General features: G+C 42.4%; 3 protein-coding genes across 8 annotated transcripts in view; 2 read left to right on the top strand and 1 right to left on the bottom strand.

Moving 5' to 3' along the window:
- Nucleotides 1–7,669, top strand: part of LOC119393771 (zinc finger protein 595) — a 177,524-nt gene extending 169,855 nt beyond the window's left edge. Inside the window, exon 7 of the transcript XR_007416373.1 lies at nt 1,937–7,669. The gene's annotated coding sequence lies outside the window, so the exon portion shown is untranslated. The remainder of the gene's footprint in view (nt 1–1,936) is intronic.
- The window catches only part of LOC119393777 (39S ribosomal protein L40, mitochondrial), a 149,324-nt gene extending 136,195 nt beyond the window's left edge, over nt 1–13,129 (bottom strand). Inside the window, exons 1-5 of one of the 4 annotated variants that reach the window (XM_037660918.2) lie at nt 12,948–13,125; nt 12,804–12,881; nt 12,573–12,743; nt 9,634–9,832; nt 9,147–9,318 (exon numbers count right to left, since the gene is read on the bottom strand). In XM_037660918.2, the coding sequence (XP_037516846.1) occupies nt 9,202–9,318; nt 9,634–9,832; nt 12,573–12,743; nt 12,804–12,881; nt 12,948–12,988 (606 nt within the window). In that variant the 5' untranslated portion in view covers nt 12,989–13,125 and the 3' untranslated portion in view covers nt 9,147–9,201. Of the gene's footprint in view, nt 1–9,146; nt 9,319–9,633; nt 9,833–12,572; nt 12,744–12,803; nt 12,882–12,947 lie in introns of those variants that run through there. The other 3 variants (XM_049416354.1, XM_049416353.1, XM_049416356.1) reach the window with 3 other exon arrangements.
- A 261-nt stretch (nt 13,130–13,390) lies between these two features.
- Nucleotides 13,391–22,594, top strand: part of LOC119393767 (SAFB-like transcription modulator) — a 45,115-nt gene continuing 35,911 nt past the window's right edge. The window contains exons 1-4 of one of the 3 annotated variants that reach the window (XM_037660913.2): nt 13,391–13,602; nt 19,199–19,277; nt 20,047–20,067; nt 21,404–21,424. In XM_037660913.2, coding sequence (XP_037516841.1) covers nt 13,462–13,602; nt 19,199–19,277; nt 20,047–20,067; nt 21,404–21,424 — 262 coding nt within the window. In that variant the 5' untranslated portion in view covers nt 13,391–13,461. The remainder of the gene's footprint in view (nt 13,603–19,198; nt 19,278–20,046; nt 20,068–21,403; nt 21,425–22,594) is intronic. The other 2 variants (XM_037660916.2, XM_037660917.2) reach the window with 2 other exon arrangements.

Below are 22,594 nucleotides of genomic sequence, written 5' to 3'. Positions count from 1 at the left end.
CGGATAGCCCAGTCTTGTAGATTGCATCTGTCAAAGACAAAATGTGGGGCGCGTGTTTGCAGCTTATATGAAACTGTTACTGTTATAAACAAATTGGTAAAGTGCTGCTCCCAATTTAGTCGTATATACCAGAACAGTTTATAAGGCATCAAATTTGTACATTTTAGTGAGAAAAATAGATGCTTACACGAATGTCATACTGTTGCTTGTTTCAGTGTCACGGAACTCTGAACTGAGTTTTTTTTTTTTCAGTTTTGCTTTTTCTAACGATTTCTATGGCAATACAGTGGCCAAAATAAAAATATGCCTTTTATGTTTTTTTTTCTCCTAAATTCAACATTCCCCATGAAATCTGGTGTAGCAGTTGTCTTGTAAAAACAATCTCTGCATTCCCAAGTATTTAACACAAGAAGTTGAGTTAGAAAGCTTCCTCCAAAAGTGCCCCTCACAAAGTTTTACCACTGCAGGCAAACTAGCACAATGCATATATCATGCAGTGGTGATTGCACTTACTAAGTATAAAGCAGGTGTGCGGAATGTAAAGGTAGAAATTTCATATGCGAGGCTGCTCGTTTTTTTTTTTCTCGAAGGAGCCATGCTTCAAGTGCGAGAATTCAGTTTGTATGCTCAAATTCCTCTACACATGTTGTGCTACTTGCAGCGTCACTGTTCATGGCATGCAGTGTATCAGAACGGAGCAGAAAAAAAAATACATAAACTATATTTTTGACCAGAACAAAAACATCACCGAAACATTATCTACTATTTCGTTCTAAAGCAAAACCGAAATATTTTGTATCGGTTTTCAATTCAAGGGAAAAGTTATCAATCCAGAACAACCAAGGTCATGTAACGTGAGCATAAATATATATTTCAGGAAAGTGCTTATCTCAGGCAGGCAATTCAAAGTGAAGATCTGTTGAAATTTAACGAAGAACTAAAGTAGTGGCAACTGGAGCTGTTTATATTAATGCAAGTGGTCCTTGGTGTGGCAGTAACGCAGGCCAGTGTGGAGAGGGCATTCTCAGCACTGAAGTTTGTTTTATCAGAACAATGGTCTCGCATATCGGAGACTACACTCGATGACTTGCTGCGTGCTGCGTCTGACCATCACTGACCATCACTGATGTGACTGACCATCACTGACCATGGCACATAGCTGGCTGTCACTGGCCATGGCAGCTGACTGGCCGTCACTGACTGTGGCACGTGACTTCAGTTAATTGTCCAATGTGGACCTTCCAATGCCATCACCTGAAATGCCCAGTGCAGCAAAGAAGGAAGAGGGAAAAAATAAAGGAGGCAAGGCTCAACACGTAAATGTGACGTGGTCCCTTAGCACCGGTATGGAAGCAGGCAGAGAATAAATGCTACTTGAGAATGCTAATCGCGCCAAAATTGGGCACTCACCTTTTGACTCCTTGATGCTCACCTCTTGGTGGCACGATAACAGGACAGCTCAGTCCTATTCGAAAAATCATTTCGGTTAACTGCTTCCTAGATATGGTGCCTTTACGACTTCCAGCGTACAACTGAAATTTGCAGTGGCACTTGGTGAGGGGCTCTTTTATGTTGGTGTACGGTGAGCATGTGTGAATGCTCGAGCAACTGTCGGGTGTGTGCATCTCAGTTACGCAACGATTGCTGTGTCACTATCCAGTTTTGTTTGACTGAGGCCTGTTTAGTGAATGGCACGCGTGACAAACGTGAAGGCAAAGACTGTTCAGTATGTGTGATCACAGGTCGAACTGTTGTCGGAATGTAAGGGTAGCATATGTATGAAAGCGTTCTTGTGTTATGTGATGTGGAAGTCTTGAAGATGAATTGTAGGTAGGGTAATGCCAAGGAACAAGGTATTGCAGACAAAGTGTCTGCAAGTGTATGAAATAATGGTGCGTATTCTGCTTGCATTTCAAGCATCATATTTTGCATGGAGGTTCCTCCATATCTACACTACTTGAAATTATGTTTTATATGCTGTCAGAAATTTTGTTGCAGTTACAGTAGCTTGAGTGTATCTTCTCAAAAGTGCAGACCAACAAGTGACGAGCTCTGAATTTCTTTGTCTGCTACTTGTGTAACTGTAGGCATTGCTATGACTTGCTTATTGAACGACATCATAAATGTGCATAAGTACAGTCAACTTTCATTAATTCACTCTTGACGGGGCTGACAGAATGTTATCATCCTGAAGATGCAGAAAAGAAAGTCCTGCTCCTATACGTAGCAGTATTTACCCAGTGGTAAAATGCCTTAAACCTAATCCAGTGCATACCTGATTTCATTAAGACGAGTATGTGGCAGTCATAAAGTTTTGACACTCTGGAAAAACATAGGAAATATGCAGAGTTTACCTGCTATGGCCACCAATGTCGTGATTGGCATCATTCTTGTGGTCAGGCACCTAAGTGCTAAGCAATTAGGTTTGAATTATCTGGGCAGGGACTAATGTAAGGAAAACCTTGGCCTCTGGAAAGAGCATGGCCGATGGTCGGGTATTTTCAGGGGGTGTCAAATTAACATGTGTTGAATTGATGAAAGTCTGCTGTATGATATTATCCCTTTACTATAACATATCATTACCCTGATGCATTCTTTTAGGCTGCTATATGCTTGGGTGGCGTGAGCTTTTTTGTTTTTGCTTCGTATTTCATAAGCAGGCCAAGTGATGCAGTTGTGCAGTATTCAGGTGCATTGTCAGCAATGTGCACATTTGACGACGAGAATCTAGTCTCTTAACCAGCTTGGGAACAATTTATTTTGTGAATAAGCTGGGGGAATCTCTCTCTCTCTCTCGCATTAAAAGCAAATTTACTATGTCACGGTTGTGTGTGCGGCATGTTTTAGCTGTTGTGAAATTTATCTACTCTGTTGGACTGAGGCCTCCATGTTATGTATGCAGGACTAGACTAAGTGAGCTTATACAATTTCTTGCTAATTAAATTCAGTTGTGGTGGATTCCATGTCATTTGAAGCTGCTTCAAGTAAAAGTTAGAAATTGGTGTAACTATTAGTCCAACATGATGTGAAGTTTATGGCGTATTAAGAAGCTTGGCTGTCTCACACCAACATCACCTAAGAAGCGTTCTCCCACTGCACCTTGTTATCTTTCTCAGATTTCTCTTCACAGTGCATGCTTGAATGATTTTGTGCCCGAGAACTTTGAGCCTGCTTCTTCTTAAACTCTTAAGAAAAACTTGAGGAAATGAAGAGATAAGCTAGCTTAACACTGTTGTAGCAGAGTTTCAGCAAATAATGGGCAAGGTGGGTTAAATCCAAACAGTGCAACCGGGCATGCAAGTGGGCAGTGAAGGCTGTTAACAAGAGGCAGGGGGAAAGAATTTGCGTGCTTTATTCAAAGATGGAGAGGACCGTAGTCAGAGGTCTGTCTGCTGAGTTACCTTTCACTTTGTCCTCTGCGACGGAGTTGATGCAACATTGCCAATGTTCAGAGCAATAGTTCTATTTTAAAAGGTGTAAGGAATATGTTTAAAATCCGATAATAGAAAAATAATCGGTGATGCATCAAGGTTAAGGAAAATTGTAGGAGGAATTATGACAAGGTGCATGCTGCGGCTAACTGACTATGCACTGGGCTGGTTTTTTGACATTCATCAAGTTCATTTGTGGGTGCTGCTGTCACTAATTCTTTAAAGCAACATTGTAATAGGTGTTGCATGTGCATGACTGTTTAGTAACTGCATGTCACTGTATAGGCTTGCTGTCGGTCAATTAGACTATTAATGGGCAGATTAGGCCATTAGCGGTGGTATCATGGGCCCTCGGAATGTAGGTCATGTTGGTTTCAGTGGGATGCTGTGCTTTCATTTTTGGTACTTGCGCTCTTCAAATAAGAGACAGTAACGAGCCCAATTATTTAAGAAAGTGGGTTACTTTATTGTTTTTCTGTTCTGATGGCTTCCTCTCATATGTAAAAAGAATGGACTTAGTAGACACATGTGTGTTGTGTTAGCCACCAAAATGATGCAGCGAGTGTATGACCTTGCATGCATCAGTTTCAAACATGCAATGCTTGGCACAGCAATTTTATCCTTCCTGTAATAAGGTATAAGTGAATCTATTCATAAAGTTACTGATTTGGTAACTTAAAGTGCATTTGGCTGGTTTTATTCTAGTGCTGTAGCAATGGACATTATGTTTATCTCGTGGAAATTGAGAGCATGAAACACCTTTGCCTGGCTTATTCAGGTTTCTCGGAGATGCCATCACCTTCGTGCTGAGGGTACGGCTCAGATCCAAGAGAATTCCAGTCACGCAGCTCCTTGATTTGCTCTGGGAATAGCTGAGCATTCATCTCGGACATCGCTAGCTTTACATCATTGCAAATCAATTACTAATACCCTACTGACACAGAGAACACATTGACATTGCACAGCTGTAACTATGCTCTCTGCTAATTTACAGAATGACCCTTAATAACTCTTGAAATTGGTTGACGAATGCACGCACAAGGATGCAATGTAGGCTGGAGTTTGAATGAAAGGAATCGAGAAGCTCAGTTTTTTTGGTTGTTCACAGCCATAGTAAGCCAACAACATTTGTAAGTTATTTTGTCTGCACTAAGACTTGAGATACAGAAGCTTACTACCACTGGTTTTAGGTAACACTGATGGCCAAAGTTCTCTGGAATATTGTATAGACAATTAGTCTCTTGTGCTGAGGCAAGAATTCTAAAAATAAAGGAATCGTGGAAAGGCAGTAGACTTTTTATCAATGTGCTAAATTGATAGGACGCTTTAGTGATGTGTAGCTGTGATTAAAAACTTAAATGTTAAGAGATCTCTTAGCTTGAATTCTAGGCTTGTGCGAATATTCGAGCAGTTCGAATATTCGAACTAATATTACAGTATTCGAATTTGCTTCGAAACGAACGAATAAACACATAAACCGCGTTAACCCCCTGTAAAAGAGGTTGCACGGAAGTGCAGGGGTGCTCTACCGTGAATACACCTCTCCAGGGGAAATCCACACTGCCGCAAAGCCCCACTTCAAGGTTGAATGATCTAAGTACCCTCACATCGATTAATCATTTTTTAGGTTTAAAAGCTCGTTATACCGGCTTATATGCTCTAAGTAAAATGTGTTAAGTAAAATGCGTTACATTTTAAAATGCAACACATTTTACAGGTTATCACTTGCATTCTACCGAGAGTCAAATCCTGCTACTATTCAAAGTTGCTTCCACTTTCCTTTGAACCAAAAAGAATGACATTTGCACGTGCCTTATTTCAGTATTCAAAATATTGTGCAGGTTAGTTGGGTCATCACAAATACGCTCATTTTTCTTTACAATATGTGATATATACTATTCGAATTCGATCCAAATCACTATTCGCTTCGAACCTAAAATTTACTATTCACACAAGCCTATTGAATTCATTTGACTTTATGTGGTATATGTTCAAGCGTGTTGCTGCTCAAAGTTGCTTGGCACTCCTCACAACATACCTTGGTCTCCCTACCCAGCTTATTCTCTGGCTTGTTCACAAGACCATGCATGTACGCACTACACACTTCTGCATTGGCATGGCTTGTTAAGGCGCAAGCAATGTAACTTTGGGATGGAAAAATTAAATATACACCTGTTACTGCCATTTCTAATCAATGCTGGCAGCCCTCTTTATTTGTCAGATGGATGTTTTTTTTTTCTATCTGATAAATAAGTGAGAGGACGTGAGGTATCCTGACAAGTGCAATTTTTAACGCACACGGCACACATGGTAGATGATGATTACTGTTTTGTGGCAAAAGTAAACCCCAAAAGGAAATGGTGCAACTATTTTTAGGGTGTCATAGTGTAAGGGTTGTGAAGGAGGCCAGTGCCTGCACTTGGCACCAGTTCTGACCTTTAACTCGCCTGTTGTGACTCTCTTTAATACCTGTGACAGGTGATGAAAAAGAAATTATTGCTTGATGTTTCACCAGGCCTTTACAAGTTCAATAAGAGCTTTTTTTTTTTTTTTGTCATCTGCCATTTCACAAGAATAGACTGCAGCTAGTCAGCTATGCCTTGTTTTTATGTTGCGAACATGAGCTCTGTAAAAGTGATTGGTCTACTCTTGTTTTCCTAGCTTGGCTACGTTAAAGGGGCACTAAAGAGAAAAACCATTTTTCTTTTATGAGTAATTAACAATTTCGCAATACTTAAAACACTGCTCTTTCCGTGACATGACACTTGGTAAGCGAGAAAATGCGTGAAAAGAAAGTGCAGGTTGCAACACAGCCGTGAAGTTCCCGCAACAGCTTGCTGTGACGTCATAAATTTTAACCGCATCTGCTGGGGCCTACATAATTGTTTGTTGCTAAAACCATTTACATTGTGTTCTAAGGGACACAAAGCCTTACCATAGCAAGTTTCACAAAATTTCGTTGATTCAGTATGGCCAAAATACGCAATAAAGACTGAAATTTGCCACTTCACACTTACGTTAACATGCTGACACTTCGGCACGAAAGTCAGACATGAAGCTTTGACCTTCATTTCTTCTTTTAATAATTAACCTGTGATGGCAAAATTAATGACAGTAGAGGTACGAAAGAGTAATCTATCTGTCTAAACTGATTTAATGTTTCACTTTAGTGTCCCATAAACCAGTAAAGTGCTCATAGATGTCACCACTCTATATAATTTAAGCACTTGAAGGATGTTTCAGTAGTCATATTTTGCTGTTGTCTGTACACTTGTTACCTTTGTTTGCGAACAACGAACAGTTTGCTTGGTTACCGCTATTAGCAGCTCAATACATTTATATAAGCTCAGTAACTTATTACTAGCTTATGCGACGGTGGTTATTGTGTAAACTACAGTACACTGATTTTTTTCCTTGGAAGCATTAAGAAGGTTTTGCTCTTGTTGAAAATTTGCTTTTGCTCAAGCTTCCTAGCATGATTGCACTTTACAATTTAAATTGTTCAATATAACATATGGCACCTGAAGCATATAGGTTTTCCATTTTGCCAAGAAGGGAGTGGAAGGTGTAGAACATTCCTCTGCCACCCCCTTCTGTAACTGACATCTCTGCTTTATACTTTTACTTGCCTGGTTTGTCAAGAGCAGAAATGTTGCCTTCACCTGCAGCTCTCGAGGTAACCAATGTCCAAACATGGCAGCTGTTACGCTACCTTGTCCCCTCATTGTGTGCATCACAACGAAGCATGGCCTTCGTAATTCTACTGGGGCTACAATGTGGACGCCGAGAATGGGGCACACGAAAGAAAAATTCCAAATTTTTCATTTGAAAAGCTCGGCAAGTGCTAATGCCAAGTTTGATGCAATGAGCAATGCACAATATAACATGTGACTGCTGTGAAGTTTGAGCAGATCGTTTTCAACTGCTTATAAAAAAGAAACATAGGTCACGTTATGCATAGCAAAGCCCTTGCACTACTGTAGCCAAGACTTTATTTCATAGTGCACTTCCATCTTTCTGGTGACCTGTTTCAATTTCTTAGGGTTTTCTCATGAAATAGTAAAACTCCTATGAGTGTTATGAAACTGGAATATCCCTCATGGCTGTATTCCTGTCCCTCTTATGTGCCGAGTTATTTATTCATTTTTCAAAGTGTTGCTTGCAGGTACATCTGTATGTATAAGGACATTTTGTTTTAATCAGAAAAGAATCACTCATAAAATCTGACTTTCTTGTCATGTGTGCTCTGCATGAATCGCTTGTGAAAGAACTCAGATAGGTAAAATCAAATAGCTTTTCTGGTGACAGAAAGGCTTTCTGAAAGATTTGTCCTAGTATAGTACAAGTATGCTGGTCCAATTGGTCTGACATACATTGCAAAGTGGAACACAGAAGCAATGCAGAATAGTCTTTCCTGTCCAGTCTCTCCTCCTTTTCACACTGCTTGTGCACTCCCCTTTGCAAGATATGCTACTCCAAGTATTTGAAGTTGTCGTAGTTCCATTTACAGTGTCCTCTTCAGCTAATGTCTCATAATCGCGTCTGTCCGTCTGTGCCCTGGAACGGTGCCAGCTGTGACCTCTCCCCCTTACACTCTCTCAGCAATCACGTGATGGCACAGCGGCGACGTCCGACCGTCCGTGCCCCCTCAAACTCTCTCAGCAATCACATGATGGCACAGTGGCGCGCGGCAACATTCCTTCGTCAGACATCTCGTTGCAGCAGTCGAGTTGGTCGGATGGCTCCCAAGCAGCCCGCTGATGATTTCACGGCAAGCGGTTTGGAGAAGCGCCCCAAGAATGTGGATTCCTCCGATACCAAACGCCACAAAGAATGAGCGAATGCGCATGCAGCGGGCTGACATGTCACCGGGCACCAAGGCCAGGGAAGCGGCTGTAGGTGACACTGCCAGTGCAATGGACACAGGCTTTCGCCGAACACACCTTGGAATTTACAAAGTGTCCTTCAACTTTTGTTCCCTTTTGACATTTGTCACCGCTGTGCACCCTCAAGTAGAGGGGTGTTCAGCAGTTAAGCAAACATAAGGGCAGATACTGTTCTTGTGCGTTATGTGGGAATAGTATCTTGCTGTACTACTTTGTGGATTAATGTTTTTAATGGGTAAACATCCTCACTTATACATGCACAGCAATCTTTTTTGCAAATACGAGTCCACTTGGTGATGAGAAGCTGAACCGAGCTAAAGGATTCCAAAATTGTTACCCTGCCATACATGGGTGGGCTGCTATACATCAGTTTGTTTGATGCTGTTTGCCTGAATGTCACATCAGCGGGACTCTTTTTCTCACTGATTTTCAGTGAACTAAAGCTTTCGGTTACTCGTCGGCATACACAATGTTTGCCCCTGCTGCTATCAATATGCTTCACTGCAAAGCGCTGATGTTTCTCGTACAGCAAGCTTCTTTTATAAAAGCCTACTGTGGTAGAAAACACATACAGGAGTCTAGCTTAGCCAGGTGCCAGGGCCTCACTATGATTTATGAATAAATTCCCTTGTTATAATTGTGGGGTCACCAACCTTCATGAACGTTCAATGTGGATAGTAATTATTCAGTCATTTTCATAATTAACTAAATAAACTAAAGAATTTCATAACTTTTCCAGGTTTCATAGGTCACTAGTTGCTTCTGCTCAGAAACAGAGTGGCAGCACCACCAAGCAATCACTGCATGTAATAGCTGCAATTAAACCAAATGCAGGGGGTAACTATTTATTGGGATAAATCTATTTCAACAAGCAGCTGTACACTTCAGGGTCTCCACTTCTTTGTAGTGTCAACATACTTCCCATCAGGCGGTTCATAATTCTTGATTGGAGGAGTAGAAACTATTGCCTTGAACTGAGCAGGAAACAAGCCATTGTCAGTCTATAAAGAGAGAAAAATAAGCAGATTGGAGAAGGACGCTACGCATTGATGATCACGTATAGTATTGTGCACAGATGTATGCATGCAAACACTATAGAACAGATTGCAATCACAGATGAAAGTACAGTGATCCAGCACTGTCAATTGGTTCAGCAGTTTTACGACACGAGTTGTAGAGCAGAAAAATCAAGCAGCCAATGGCTAACCTGGAATGGCCACTTTCAAACTAAGGTGACAATTTCAGTCCAAGTTGATATTGCGACCTCTCCAACTTGCCGGTGTGAATGCTAGCTTAAACAGGTATCGGTAACTCACCTGAATGGCTGCACTGTATAAGTCTTCAGAGGCCTCCTTCAGCATCTCCAGAGCCTTCTCCTGTGTTGACACGATGCGTTCCAGCATGGCAGCTTCGTTCTGATGCTTCCGCATGCAATAAATGCTCCAAGCGCGCTGCATCGCTTCTCGCAGCTGACACGTTTCATGATCCAAGACAGGCAGAGCCCTGTGCCTTAATCTGCAGTGAAGTGCATTACCATCAAAGATGTGAGAATACAGTCACTGCCGTATGTGCCGTGGGCAGCATCACCACGTTTCTGTGTTTAGAGAAGCTGCCTGTAGAGAATAGTACTTGTTTTCACCCAGTCATCAAGTTCCAGGCTGCAAGGTGTGAAGTGTCACGTTGTCCTCGTGCTATGCTAAGCACTATCATTGCGGTTTTGAGAATTAAAGCTTTATGAACATAGTAAGAAAATGATCATGAATTGCAGACAGTGCTGCCATGAACATGCAAGCCAAACATTATTCTACTGCATGTGGCAGGAAGCCCACATTTTCACATGAAAGACTGCTCATTCTCCCCTGCGGCTTTGGGCCACACTCTATCAGTCGCTGGGCCATTGCTCACAATCATGACCGACTCCCGAGTAAAAGCTTGAAATTGAATGACAAGTGTGGATTGATAAAGACACACTCTCAAAACACATGTGCATATAGCAGTTAAACAGAAATGCAACTGTGGCCACAATGATGGCATGAGGACATTGCACAAACCTCTGTGCACAGCTGAAGTGCAAGCAGCAGTGAACTTGATACAGTTGCATATACAAGATTTTACCAATAGTACACAGTTGAATCGGTAATCAGACTGTTTTCCCAATTTGAATGCACTAGAAAATCTTGGCAAGAAACCATACATTACTATGGAAAGAAAACTAATCTCTTTTTAACATAACAAAGCGCTGCTTCAGTTATATTTTATTTACACCAGCACCCTTTCACACGTGCAGCAACATGGGAAATTCAGCAAACAATGCTACTGCTTTTGTATCTTGAGTTTGTACCAAAGACAGTGTTGTGGTCTGTAGGCCAATCACAATGACAGATTTAAACATGTTGATGTTTTCCACCGCATGCTTTATTATTCACATTTCAATACCAGTAAGCAAAAAGACATTTCTACTGCATTATTTATTAATCACATTTCAATACCAGGAAGCAACAAGACATTTCTACTGCATGCTATTTCAATCACATTTCAATGCCAAAAAGCAAAAAGACATTACCAAAATAAAAAGCAATAAAAAAAGCATTTATAAACTTCATTTTCAGATAATAAAACCAAACCTTGCGGTTCTGCTAGGGTCGAACTAACGGAAACTGACTGTACAAGTTTTGCATCCTGAAATCTAGAGCGCAGGCCAATTGTAGCTCCCCGTGTTGTAGGTTCCTCTCCACAATGGACCTTTTTCACGGGCACTTTCTGCGCATGCGCACCAGAAATACTTCGACGGCGCCACCCCGAAACATTTTTGGTGGCGCACGGCCTCCGAAACCTGCCGGCGCGCAGTCTCTGAGGCCATGGGAGCAAAGGAACGCACAAGCTCCCACGCTGTCGCGTCGACCGGAAAGCCACCGTATTTGCTTTTGGCTCTCGTCGATAGGGGCGTTCTACCTATCGTGAAAAAGGTCCATTACAGCCAATGAGTGTGACAGTGCCCATGGCTACTATGTTAGGTACTGCATGTTGCCAATAAAAAGTGGTCACAGTGCAGAAAAATTGCCGCTGAAGAGGTTAAAGGTATAAGGGTTGGTCCCATACACGGTGGACACTTCCCTGCGACCTTCAATGGCATGCATAGCATGAAAACTGAAGAAAGGCTGAGAGTGCTTTAAAAGAGGCTATTGTAGCTAGAGAAGTGATTCAAGTTCCGTAAAAACTTTGATGTCCGCAGAAAACCACAGGTGGGTATGCACCACAGGAATTGGGCAAGCCCCACTATAGACCCACTGCCGAGTACAGCATGTGCGGGCGTTAAACAAAAACTCTGCTCGGCAAAGTGTAGCACAGGAAACACGTGAAAGAGAGAGAGAAAGAAAGACGAGAGAGAAAGTAATAGAAAGAAAGAGAAAAATAAAGAGAAATAAAGACAGAAAAACGGAGAAAGATAAAGAACGAAACAGATACGCAAAATGGAGAGAAAGAAACAGAAAGCAAGACCGAAAGTGAAAGAAAGAAAGAAACAGACACGAAAAACTGAGAGCTAGACAGGAAGAGAAAAAGAGAGAGAAAGAAATCGAAGAAGGAAATAAAGACAAAGAGTGAGTGAGAAAGAAAAAAAAAAGAGAAGGCCACCGAGCTCCGCCCTTCCTTCAGGCATGGCACCTCTTTCTGTCCAGCCCCGCCCTGGAAGACCAGCTGCGGTTCCTTACCAGGGGCCAGGTGGCGAGAGACTCGTATGGATTCCCGTGAAGGGGGGACCACTTCCTTCTGGCGTAGCGCCGAAAAGCTCATTAATAGTTTTTCTTGCATTCATTCTAGTACGAAGTTATAAGTGATTTGCGGCTTTGAGTGCACTAAAAAAAGAAAGAAAGGAAGGCTTGTAAAATAAGGTTTTATGTAAGAGTAGTTTTTTTTTTTTTTTTGTCTGCACAGTGCTGCCACATGCGCTGTCGGATGTTACGCTTTCCCGGATCTTACGTTCACTATTGAGGTTACTCAAAATATTTTAATGAGGTTCTAGAGTATACGTTAGAAACTTACGGAAGCAACGTGATAACCTAAGTCACCGTCACAACAAGTACGTCAAATAAGCGAAACGTGGCATGACAGCCTACAGCGTTGAGGTATCGCGGTAACGAAACTTCACAGATCGCTGTAGCTTGATTTAATCAAATAAGCCACAACGCTTGCCGCATGAGGAATGCATCAACACGGCTAAAGCAACTGTGGATGCATGCAACTGTTCAACACTCACCCTAGCTCTTTTTGCAGTTTCGGGGCTACCTCCTGCTCTTCGATGGGTTTGTACTTTTTGGCATGCTTCTTGAGCTGGCGTATACCCTTTTCAATCCTTCGTTTCTTCCGTTCTTCCCTCATGCGCAGAATGGCCGGGTCCAGTCGCTTCTTCTTTTTAAGCGGCTCCGCGCTGCGATAATTCGTTCGCATTAAGAGCTGCGGCTTCGCTCTATGCAGCATCGCGACTTACCCAAGCTGGGCCGTGGTGTGCAAATTCCTCAACGCAACGGCACCAGGCTGCAGAAATCGCTGTGGGATCGCCGCTAACCTGGGAAAAGAGAGGAACGAGGACTTCGAAAATGTCCTTCACGTCGTGTACACATTGCTCTCGTACCTCAAATTTGACAGTCTTGCGGTCAAGGCGAAAATGTGCATCTTGGCTCAGATGGAGAAGACAAACCACTATGAATATTTTACGTTACACTGTTCTGTGTTGCGGCTTGTGAACTTTGTCAACTTGCGGTCCTCAAAGAGCACGCACGATGCGCCCACACTGGCCCCACAAGACCGCACGCACGCGCAACATGCGCGTTATGCTGTAGACGCTTCCGAGATCGGTATCCGTCAATACATCTCATTTGTCTACGGATTCACACCATTATTTGTTTACCGTTTTATAATATGTTTATTGTTAACATAATTTTGTACGAAGCGGTGCATTTCTGAGCCTATTTATGTTTTGTTTTATGCGAATTATTCAAATCTAGCATATAGCCGGAAACACGTCACGACTTGATAAACCGCTTATTGGTTCCGTCAGCAATATCCGGTCATCCTGTCTAATCCCGTGGGCCAATGCGTGGCAGCATGATCCGATTCCGACGTTCTTATCGCTTCTTCATTCTAAAATGGCGTCGGCAGGCGATGGAAGTGCGACCGTGAAGAGCAAAATTGGCGAGCTCAAAGTTGTCCAGCTAAGAGCCGAACTCGAAGGACGCGAGTTGGACAAGAGCGGCAGTAAAACTGCCCTGGTTGAGCGCCTTTCAAAGGTAACCACTTATGCGCTTCCTCAAAGCGGACTGCTTCCTGGTTGGCACTAGGCCTACATCGCTTCGCTTCCTGCGCGGCCGTCTCAAGTGCGTGTTTGGGTGCTGTACGCGACATTTACCAGCACGCGCATTATATATAAGTGCGTTTTTGCTCAGAGGGAGGGACAATTAGCATTCGGCTGTGCTGGTTTGAAGTTACGGTTCTAACTGCAGTCTGTAAGCAATTGATTTATTGCCGAGTTTTTTTTTTTTTTTTTTCGTGTGCGAGCGGCTGCAGCTGCTGGATTGCTTTCCACGCACGCACAATGGCATTTTCATGACTTTTGCTTTCGTTGGAATTGGGAGCGTGCGTACGAACAGATGGGAAAGAAGATGCCACGTCTTCTCGTTGGCGCCTGCAAGGAATACATGCGCAGAAGTTCGGCTAAGGGCGAGGCACTAGTTCCACGAGCGTTACTTTGTAGATTTCGTGCTCCGAGAAACGAATTCTTTGAACATGGCTTTTCTTAGACTTTCGTAGACTCGAAAAAAAATAAACGGCATTGTGGAATTCCTGGACGCAATTTCGCGATTAATTTGTGCGGACATCGCGAGTTCTTTTGCTGTTCTATGTTATGGTGGTAATCGTAATGCCTTTATTTTATTTATATATATTTTTGTAATGTTACTTGTGGGTGAGCGATGGTGAATGTACCGCTGTGGCATTGGATATTGAATTTATTTTGAATTTATTGACATAAAACAATTTACAGAAATGTATTATTGTAGAAACGCATCTGAATGTCTAGCTTAATGCTAATTGGGATGCATTGAAATGTAATTATGAAATAGTATGTCACATTCAAACAAAAATATTTTACAAACATTATAACACTTTAAAAACTGCATAACATAACATGTACAGAGCATAGCAATTGATGACTTGTTTGGAGAAAAAAAACTACAAAAATATGCAAGATAGAGTATTTAAAGAGCATATCAAATAGCAAACCAATAAGTATAGATACAAAAATAATTTACTGGCATTATAACACTTTGAAAACTATTTACAGCAAGCGCTTGTTCATTTGAAGTCAGTTAATTCGAACTGACGCCCAATCCCTTCACAGCCCTGTGTATTTCTATTGGGGAAAACTCCCCATAATTCCAAAGCGTCAGTATCCCCAATAGTTAATTCGAACTGGGAGGTCCTGGTTTTCATTGCTCCTCACAGAGGTCGACCCAGAGTGATCACAATGTGTTCCAGAAACTAACCAAACCAAATTTACTAGAGATGCAAAACAATGAAGCAGCAGCATTTCTCAGCAGATGAGAATTCGAACGCTGCATTGGAGATCTTAGGCAAGCTGGAAATGATGCTCATGGAGTTGCGACAGAAGAAACACAAGTAAATGAAATTACTGACTTTTAATTTTAATTGCATTAACTCAGCCATGTAAATAAACGTGTTTTGGAGAATAAACAGCGTCATATATTTAACATTAAGGCTCGCTGCTCACATGAATGCCCTTCAACCGTGCTGTGCCAGCTTACGGCGAACGGTCATCGCACCGGATACGCATGTGGGCTTCCATACCGTAGTATGACAATGTGGAGTTGTGGACCATGTCCCAACAGCAGTGCAGGGGAAACGAGACAACGAATGAAATGTCATTTAAGGGTTTAAGGCCGGCTCGGCCCCTTGTTAGAGCAGTCGCCCTAGGAGACTGTAGTAAGGGCAGGCTATGTACAGTGGCACCCTCGACTTGCTGTAAACTGCCACCACTGTTGCGAACTTGCGATGTCGCAAGCGTAGCCTATCATAAGGCAAGCTGCAAAGGTGATCCAAAGTAGCCGACGGACTTTTGCTTAGAACACTGGTCTCAAACACGCAGCCTGCGGACTTTTAGCTAATGGCCCCCCATAGCCTGATGTGAGGTCAACAGGCTGTTAGGTTCACTGACTCATAGGAAGTACCTACTGGTGCGAACAACTGTTCTCCTTGCCAAAAGTGAGCAAGTTCGTTTGAGGGTGAACAGCTGCGATCGACCATGAGGATCGCCTCCACAAAAGAAGTTAATGTGCGTATTTCTACTCTCGTCGCAGCTAAGCGTTAGCGAGGAATCAAGGCAACGTGTTAACCCCTTGAGTGCTTCATTTTTAACGCGATAGCGTTAAAGAGCTCGTATCGCAGAAATTCCGCCGTCGGCGTCAGCACCGTTGGTTGTGAGCGAAAAATCATCATCTTGTACGTGACCGAAAAATCGAAAAAGCTGCAAATAATATAAATAATAAAAATGTTGGGTCCAAGTGAGAATCGAACCCAGGCCGTCTGCGTGGCAAGCAGGTGTTCTACCACACAGCCACCGCTCTGCTTGGAGCTGCACTGAAAGTAACTTTGATGCTTCCCAGAAATACGCGTCTAGTATACAGGTGTCACAGTCCGAGATGTAATATGGCAGTAATATTGCGTGGTACAAGCGTACATTGCCATCGGGCGTCACACCACGTCAACATCATAAAGACTTGGTGGTTTAAAGGGACACTAAAGGCAAATATTAAGTCGACGTTGAATGTTGAAATAGCGGTCCAGAAACCTCGTAGTGCTGCTTTTGTGCCAAGGAAGTGCTTATTTTGAAATAAAATCACGTTTTTAGTGGTCCGCATCGCGTTAGCGCGCTTCAAATCTCCCGCCTGAAAATACGACTTTCCTACGTCACTGCTGCCGTGCACAACGTTGCCCGCTTTTACTGCGCGGCCGCCGACACTAGTAGCAGCCGAGCGGAAGTAGCGGGACCCACAGTAGCAACGCTGCGGCAAGGACTTGCTCGGATGGGCACATTCAAAGCCTTCACCAAGTTGCGGTTGGTCTTGTAATCCTCAGTACGAAAGTGCAGCGAGCACACACGCAGAGGCTTTGACTGTTTAGCACACTGGCGCAATGGCATGACACTAAGCCACTTTGAGCGTAAGAGTTCATTCCGCGGCACCCAGTGAAAAGACACACCGGTTTCCGAAACTACCACTGAGACAGGCGAGGCGCAGTTCGGCGAAAACGGAACCTTTGAACCACGCGCGCCGTTCCCCATGGCAACGCCACGGAGGTTTTGTTTTCCATGAATCAAGCGGAAACGAACAAACAGCATTTCATTACGTCTTTTGATGCTCGGAATGTTCTTTTTTTACTGCTGCTAGTTTGATTACTAGTGATTTATTGTAGGCCGACTTCCATACGCCATCGGGATCACTTCGAAAATGTCCCACCCGTGGCGCTCATCATGTGATACATTTAGCTTAATTTCTCGGTAAGTAGGGCACTGCTGTTGATAATATTGCCGTTTTAGAAGTTGTCATACATTGGGCTTTCACTCTGACATAAATTGTTATTTGCCTTTAGTGTCCCTTTAAAGACAGCCACCCATCACAAAAGGCACACACATTACTGCGCGTATTCCCTTAAGACCACGTAGTGGGTGCATCGCAGCTTCGAAAAAGTTTCTCGCACATAATTGCTCCAGGTTTAAAGCATGCTACCCATTACATAAGGCACACACCTTATTGCGCGCATTCTGTTAAACGCTCGTAGCGTTCGAAGTGCGCTATTGCGTTCAACTCTTAAAGGCGAAGCTTAAGCGTCCCCCAAATTTCTTTGAAAATTTCCCAACCAGAAGTGCCTATTTTTTTCATTTCTGATTTTGAATATGATTGTACTAAAAAGTAGCTGGTCGATGTTGAAAAAATTTTTGTACCACATACTTAGTCAAATCAAAACATGGAATAACGCACCAAAAGCGAGTTTCCTTTTTCAACTTCTTCCCGTTTTAACCTTTCTTCCGAGAGCAAATGCAGCACTTTTGAAGAAACTGCTGAATATATTCCATAAGGTCATCTGGCGATGACAAGTTGAAAGCCTTGCCTGGAATGGCCAAGAATGGAAAGCGAGGAGGCTTCACAGGAGTATTGCCCGCATCAAGCAGGATCCACTGGCGAGCACTCGCGATGTTGGCTTCCGAGCTGTTTTCATCAGCACCGGAGGAGATGCTCAATTCACCGCCATCGCTGTCTTCACTTCCAGACACAAGATAAACATCTGTATCCGAATAATCATCACTCGAAGAAGACGAAAATGAAAAGCTTCTTTTTCGTGTTGACGAGCCAGCTATGCATGGGTGGCCGCCACCGCAAGCCATCTTTTCCTACAAAAACCGCGCTCTTGCCGCAGGAGAAAAATAAATTGTCAAGTAAATGCTGCCATCTGGTGGATTACACGCAATCTAAGCTGTAGAAGAGCGCCTCTTATCCTGAACGCTAGAGGGGAGTACCTATTCCGCTAGGACGAGCTCTGCTCTTCCAAAGCACTTTGGAGACAGTTTGGCCAGGACGAGCTCTGCTCGTCCAAAGCAGTTCAGGGGTTAAGTTTGCTAAATCGTAACCGTATTATTTTCTCGTCTATTGTGATCAATACTGCTTAACTTATTTGTGTAATCAAGATACACAGACGGGACTGTTTTCAAGCACTTTTTTTGTGAGGCACCCTATGTGGTCACCATGAGCTGAAACATAACTGTGGAAGAAAAAGTATACTTCAGAATTGGCGTCTCCAGATTTTAGTCGTTCTGGATAGAGATCGGTATTGGTATGTTTTTGGAATCGCACGTCAAATCCCCTTCAGAAATGACCCACGTACGAGATGTGGCAAATGCCCTCTTTCAAATGGCAGTGTTAGCTTACATCTTGTTCATGCCTTTCCCATGCCCAGTTTTTTTCTCCCCTGTCGTGGCCCTTGTGGGGCTAAATTGCATTACTGCGGCCTGCTCGCTGAGGTGAGTTGAGACCCCTGGCTTAGAAGCTGAATGGAAGAGAAGCGTTTTGGAAAGTGATAAGAAGTTGCGACTGTTGTTCGTAAGCTGGTACGGCACGGTCTATTTTTACTTGTGAAACGCACTCTCCTGACTCTGCGTTTAAAGACTGCAGTGCAGTGCTACTTGAAATATATTCATCTTGGAGCAGCTTTTCATCTCCAGATAATATGCTGTCGGCGATGTTCAAATTCGCATAGTATGCGGTGGTCAATTTGAGTTTTAAATTGCTAACTTTATTTCGCCTCAGGTTCCTGTTTTAGAGGAATGTGTACAACACCGCCTGCCACAAACCTGTGTAGTAGCGCCTATTTTGCGATAACGAGTCCAGGTGTGGCTTGTTTGGGTTCTGCCCGTGTAGTGTGGTGCGATGTCCATTCATTCTAGCGTCCGCCCGCTAATTCGAATAATTGTATAGCTCCCTTGGAGTTTGACTTAACGAGCTTTTACTGTATACCATATTACATATGTACAGAGCATAATTGATAACACGTGAGGGCAAAAAGGAAAGGAAAAAAAAAATTTTGCTGATACACAATTGTAATAACATGCAACACCATTATACATGGTAGCCATTTCAATATGGTTGTTTTTAGCAATAAATATATTTGGTGGCTATATGTTACTGGTAGTCCTTCCGCAGAATGTGTATGCGAATAGCATTCTTTGGCTCCCATTGGGCCCACACCAGAATTTCTTGTTTTGCCGCGAACTTCGCACTAACTGATTGGCACATTTTTCTTCTTTTTTTTTTAAAGGCTTTGGAAGAGGAAGGGCTTGATCCAGAAACCCACGAGTTCGAGGTTCCTGCTGAATCTTCTACAACAAAGAAAATGAGTAAGACGAGTTTGCAACAGTTTGGGGTATGGGCACAAGTTGTTGCTGATTTGATGCGACAACGGTGAACTGTTATCCTCTTCTTTCATACTAACAAGCACGCTTCATGGACATTTTGGCCAGAATTTCATGACCTAGTGTAATAGACAGTTTTAATGGTTGTGAGCAAACACTGTAAGCGTTTGCCAGCATTAAGCCTGTTTTTCAAGCTGGACGCGATGGTGGAATGATGCTCTAGGCATAGCTTGTCACTGAGGCTATGAAAGTGTGCTGTACCCAGCTGCTGCTTTTTGTAACCAGTTATCAGTAGACATTGCCTATATACCTGTATATATGAGAGAGCATCCTTCAATCAGTGCTAAATACAAAACGACAGGATTTTTATTGATGGAATAGTTGGATTCACATATAAAAACTGCAAAAAGATTCTTGAACTAGAAAGTTGAAAAATCTGTGGTGTGACTTATTGTACTTGTCTTGGTGCACGTGGAAATATATTCTGAAGATAGCTTTGTTGTAAGGAAAACAGATTTCACCAGTATGAATGTAATGCAAATAGGCTGTAAAGTAATTAAATGATAAAGTACTCTTTGTTTCTCCAGATTTTGATACGAGCTTTCAAGTCTTGAAGCAAGGACATATCTTTTGAATAGATGTAGCAGCAGCTTGCAAGTCTTGTAGACTGACATGTATCACTTTAAATCATAATTAATGCACTTGTTTCGCAAACAGGCACACACACACATTGTTCTTTTTTTGTTTGTTACAGGTAACGAGGATTCTGAATTAGGTGGGGTGTCTCATTTTTTTTGTTCATTTCACCAAACAGTGTATGTGGGCTTTCTGTACATTTTAGCTGTCCCATTCAGTAATGTGCACACATTCATGAGTCGATGGCAAAGCATGGGAAAACCATGCGTGAACATAGTCTGTCATGGCAGTGCCTTTAGTACAAAAAATTATATATATATATATATATATATATATATATATATATATATATATATATATATATATATATATATATATATATATATATAAGAATAAATAGCAATACGACAAAGAAAAAGTAGCAGTCCTCAGGAATGGAATGTACAGCCTTTAGCACAGAAGCCCAGTACTGTTAATCATTGCATCATCAACCGATATGTCTTTATGAATTTCATGCAGCAAGGTAGTGCATGCAGACTCGTGAAGCGTTTTCATTTCACTAGGGACATAGATGTCAACTGGTTCAACGCCGCCCCTGTGTCATGTGTAATGACTTGGTCTTTGCATTGCTTCACCGACTGATAGCACGGTTGATAAGTGGTGTGCTATCAATACACTTATCAGTAAAGTACCCCTAATCTTTCTTTATCTGCACATTGAAGCATTTCTGGGAATGACTCCTACTTTACACACAGCACGTGTTGATGTAGGCTGTTCATAGCATCAGCATACATATCAGAGTGACAGATTTAATAATGCACATGTGTGTATTTTACAGCAGATCGCAGTTATAATTTACTAAAAAAATTCTGCCTTATTTGTGTACTGCTAATCATGCATGTATTAAGCAGTTACTCCGTGTATATTTGTCTTTGGACTTTGCATGATCGTCACAGTAATAATATAAAAAATCTGAAGATACCTAAACTGATTAATACGTACCTAGCACAGGTTATTACCAAATGTTTAGGGCTGCAGTTCGCTTATCGGGGAATGCACTGAGGTAATTATATTTTAAAGAGGTTCAAGCGTGCGTCCTAAATAGCTCTGCTGTTCATGTTGCATTTGAAAGAGGAGCTTTTTTTTTTTAGGCAGCTTGGTTGGTTAGTTTATTGGGGAGCCAATTAATATGTGCAGTTATGTGTGCTTTTGTTTGAAAATGATGCAAGTAAAGAAATTAACTTGTGTACGTAAAACTTTGCGGTGCCTCAATAAGATTATCACGGGGCAGCTTTGCAATGTGACTGAAGGGGCTGTAGCTCTACATACATATGAAGTACATACAAATTACTGTGGGCACACTCATTTAATGAAATGGCAAGTTTTATGCTTTGCATGAAGATGTAAGTTAGCCACATCAAGTTCAGATTGACGTGCTGCTTTTATGTACCGTACCATTTTTTTTTTTCTTTCAGGAAATGAGAAAAGTGATGTAGGTAGGGTGCCATTTTTTTTTTCTTTTATTATATTTTGAAGGCACAGCTTCATTAAAATTGATTGGTATACTAGGTGTACCAAAGGCTTGCTGGAGTGCTAAATTTTCTGAAGCAATGGTATGGTAGATGGCTAAGAGCTTTATACTAACCCCTCTGTCTGACCTTGCATGCATCTTTTCTGGACAAATTGCAGTGTGTTCTACTTTATGTCAGCATTAGACTGTTTCACGTGTTTTAAAGCATAGGCTGTCTCTATTATGCATAGATTGATGCACTGTTCTGGTAGAGTAACTTGGGATTGGGGACAGAAATGAAGTCCAGGGGTGTTATACATAACAAAACCACAACCTTCTTATGAGGCTTGCCATAGTAGGGGGGACTGTGGGTAACAGTCATGTGGGTCTCCTTAATGGTAGGCACACTGGGCGTGTTGCACAAGTGTTTTCCCATTGGGCCCGATTGGCTGCTCTGGTTTTGAGCTCAAGGTGGAACCATGTGCTCAACAGCGCAGTCTCGGCCATTGAGCTGCTGCAGTGGGTAGTTATGTTAGAAGTAAATCTAAGCTTGATGTTTGCTTGTTAATCATACCTGTGAAGGCGGTTTGTAGGTCGAATCATAACTATATGACAAGCTATAGGTGTCTGCCAGTGCTGTTTTAGTAATGACTTACTGCAGCTTTGTTCCTAGAATGAAAAAACAAACAAAAAGCAACATAATGCAGGGGTGAAATAGCTGTGCATATTGCGCAGGTTTGGTGCTATTTTGTTTCCCTGCGCCAAGCTGTTCCAAAAGCATAAAAATTGCAAAAATTGTGCCGAATTACTCCAAAACAGTCTCAAAACCCAGAATTCTGATGCCCACGTGTGGTGCAGCAGGAGAAAAAGGCCGAGCTGACAGTTGACATGATTTAAGGTTCCTGTATTTTTCAAAGATGTCGCAAACTTCTCCTCCTCCTCTCAGCTTCGTTTCCTGCTTGCCTGTCACTCTCGGCTGCCATTAGTGAGCAAGGCGCGCCCGACCCACAGGTGATGCGTCAAAGCGCTTGTTTGAAACGCAATTATGGGCGCAGATTCACAAAGCTGTTCGTACGTAAGATGTGTAGTAAAAATAGTTTGTGGTTTGTCGGTTCCTTAGCTATCATCTCCCGTTTTGTGGGGAATAAATCGCACA

The sequence above is a fragment of the Rhipicephalus sanguineus genome, chromosome 5 (assembly GCF_013339695.2).
Source record: "Rhipicephalus sanguineus isolate Rsan-2018 chromosome 5, BIME_Rsan_1.4, whole genome shotgun sequence".
Taxonomy (NCBI): domain Eukaryota; kingdom Metazoa; phylum Arthropoda; class Arachnida; order Ixodida; family Ixodidae; genus Rhipicephalus; species Rhipicephalus sanguineus.
Note: the sequence above shows the minus strand (reverse complement) of the source record. Positions and strands in the feature narration are given on the sequence as shown.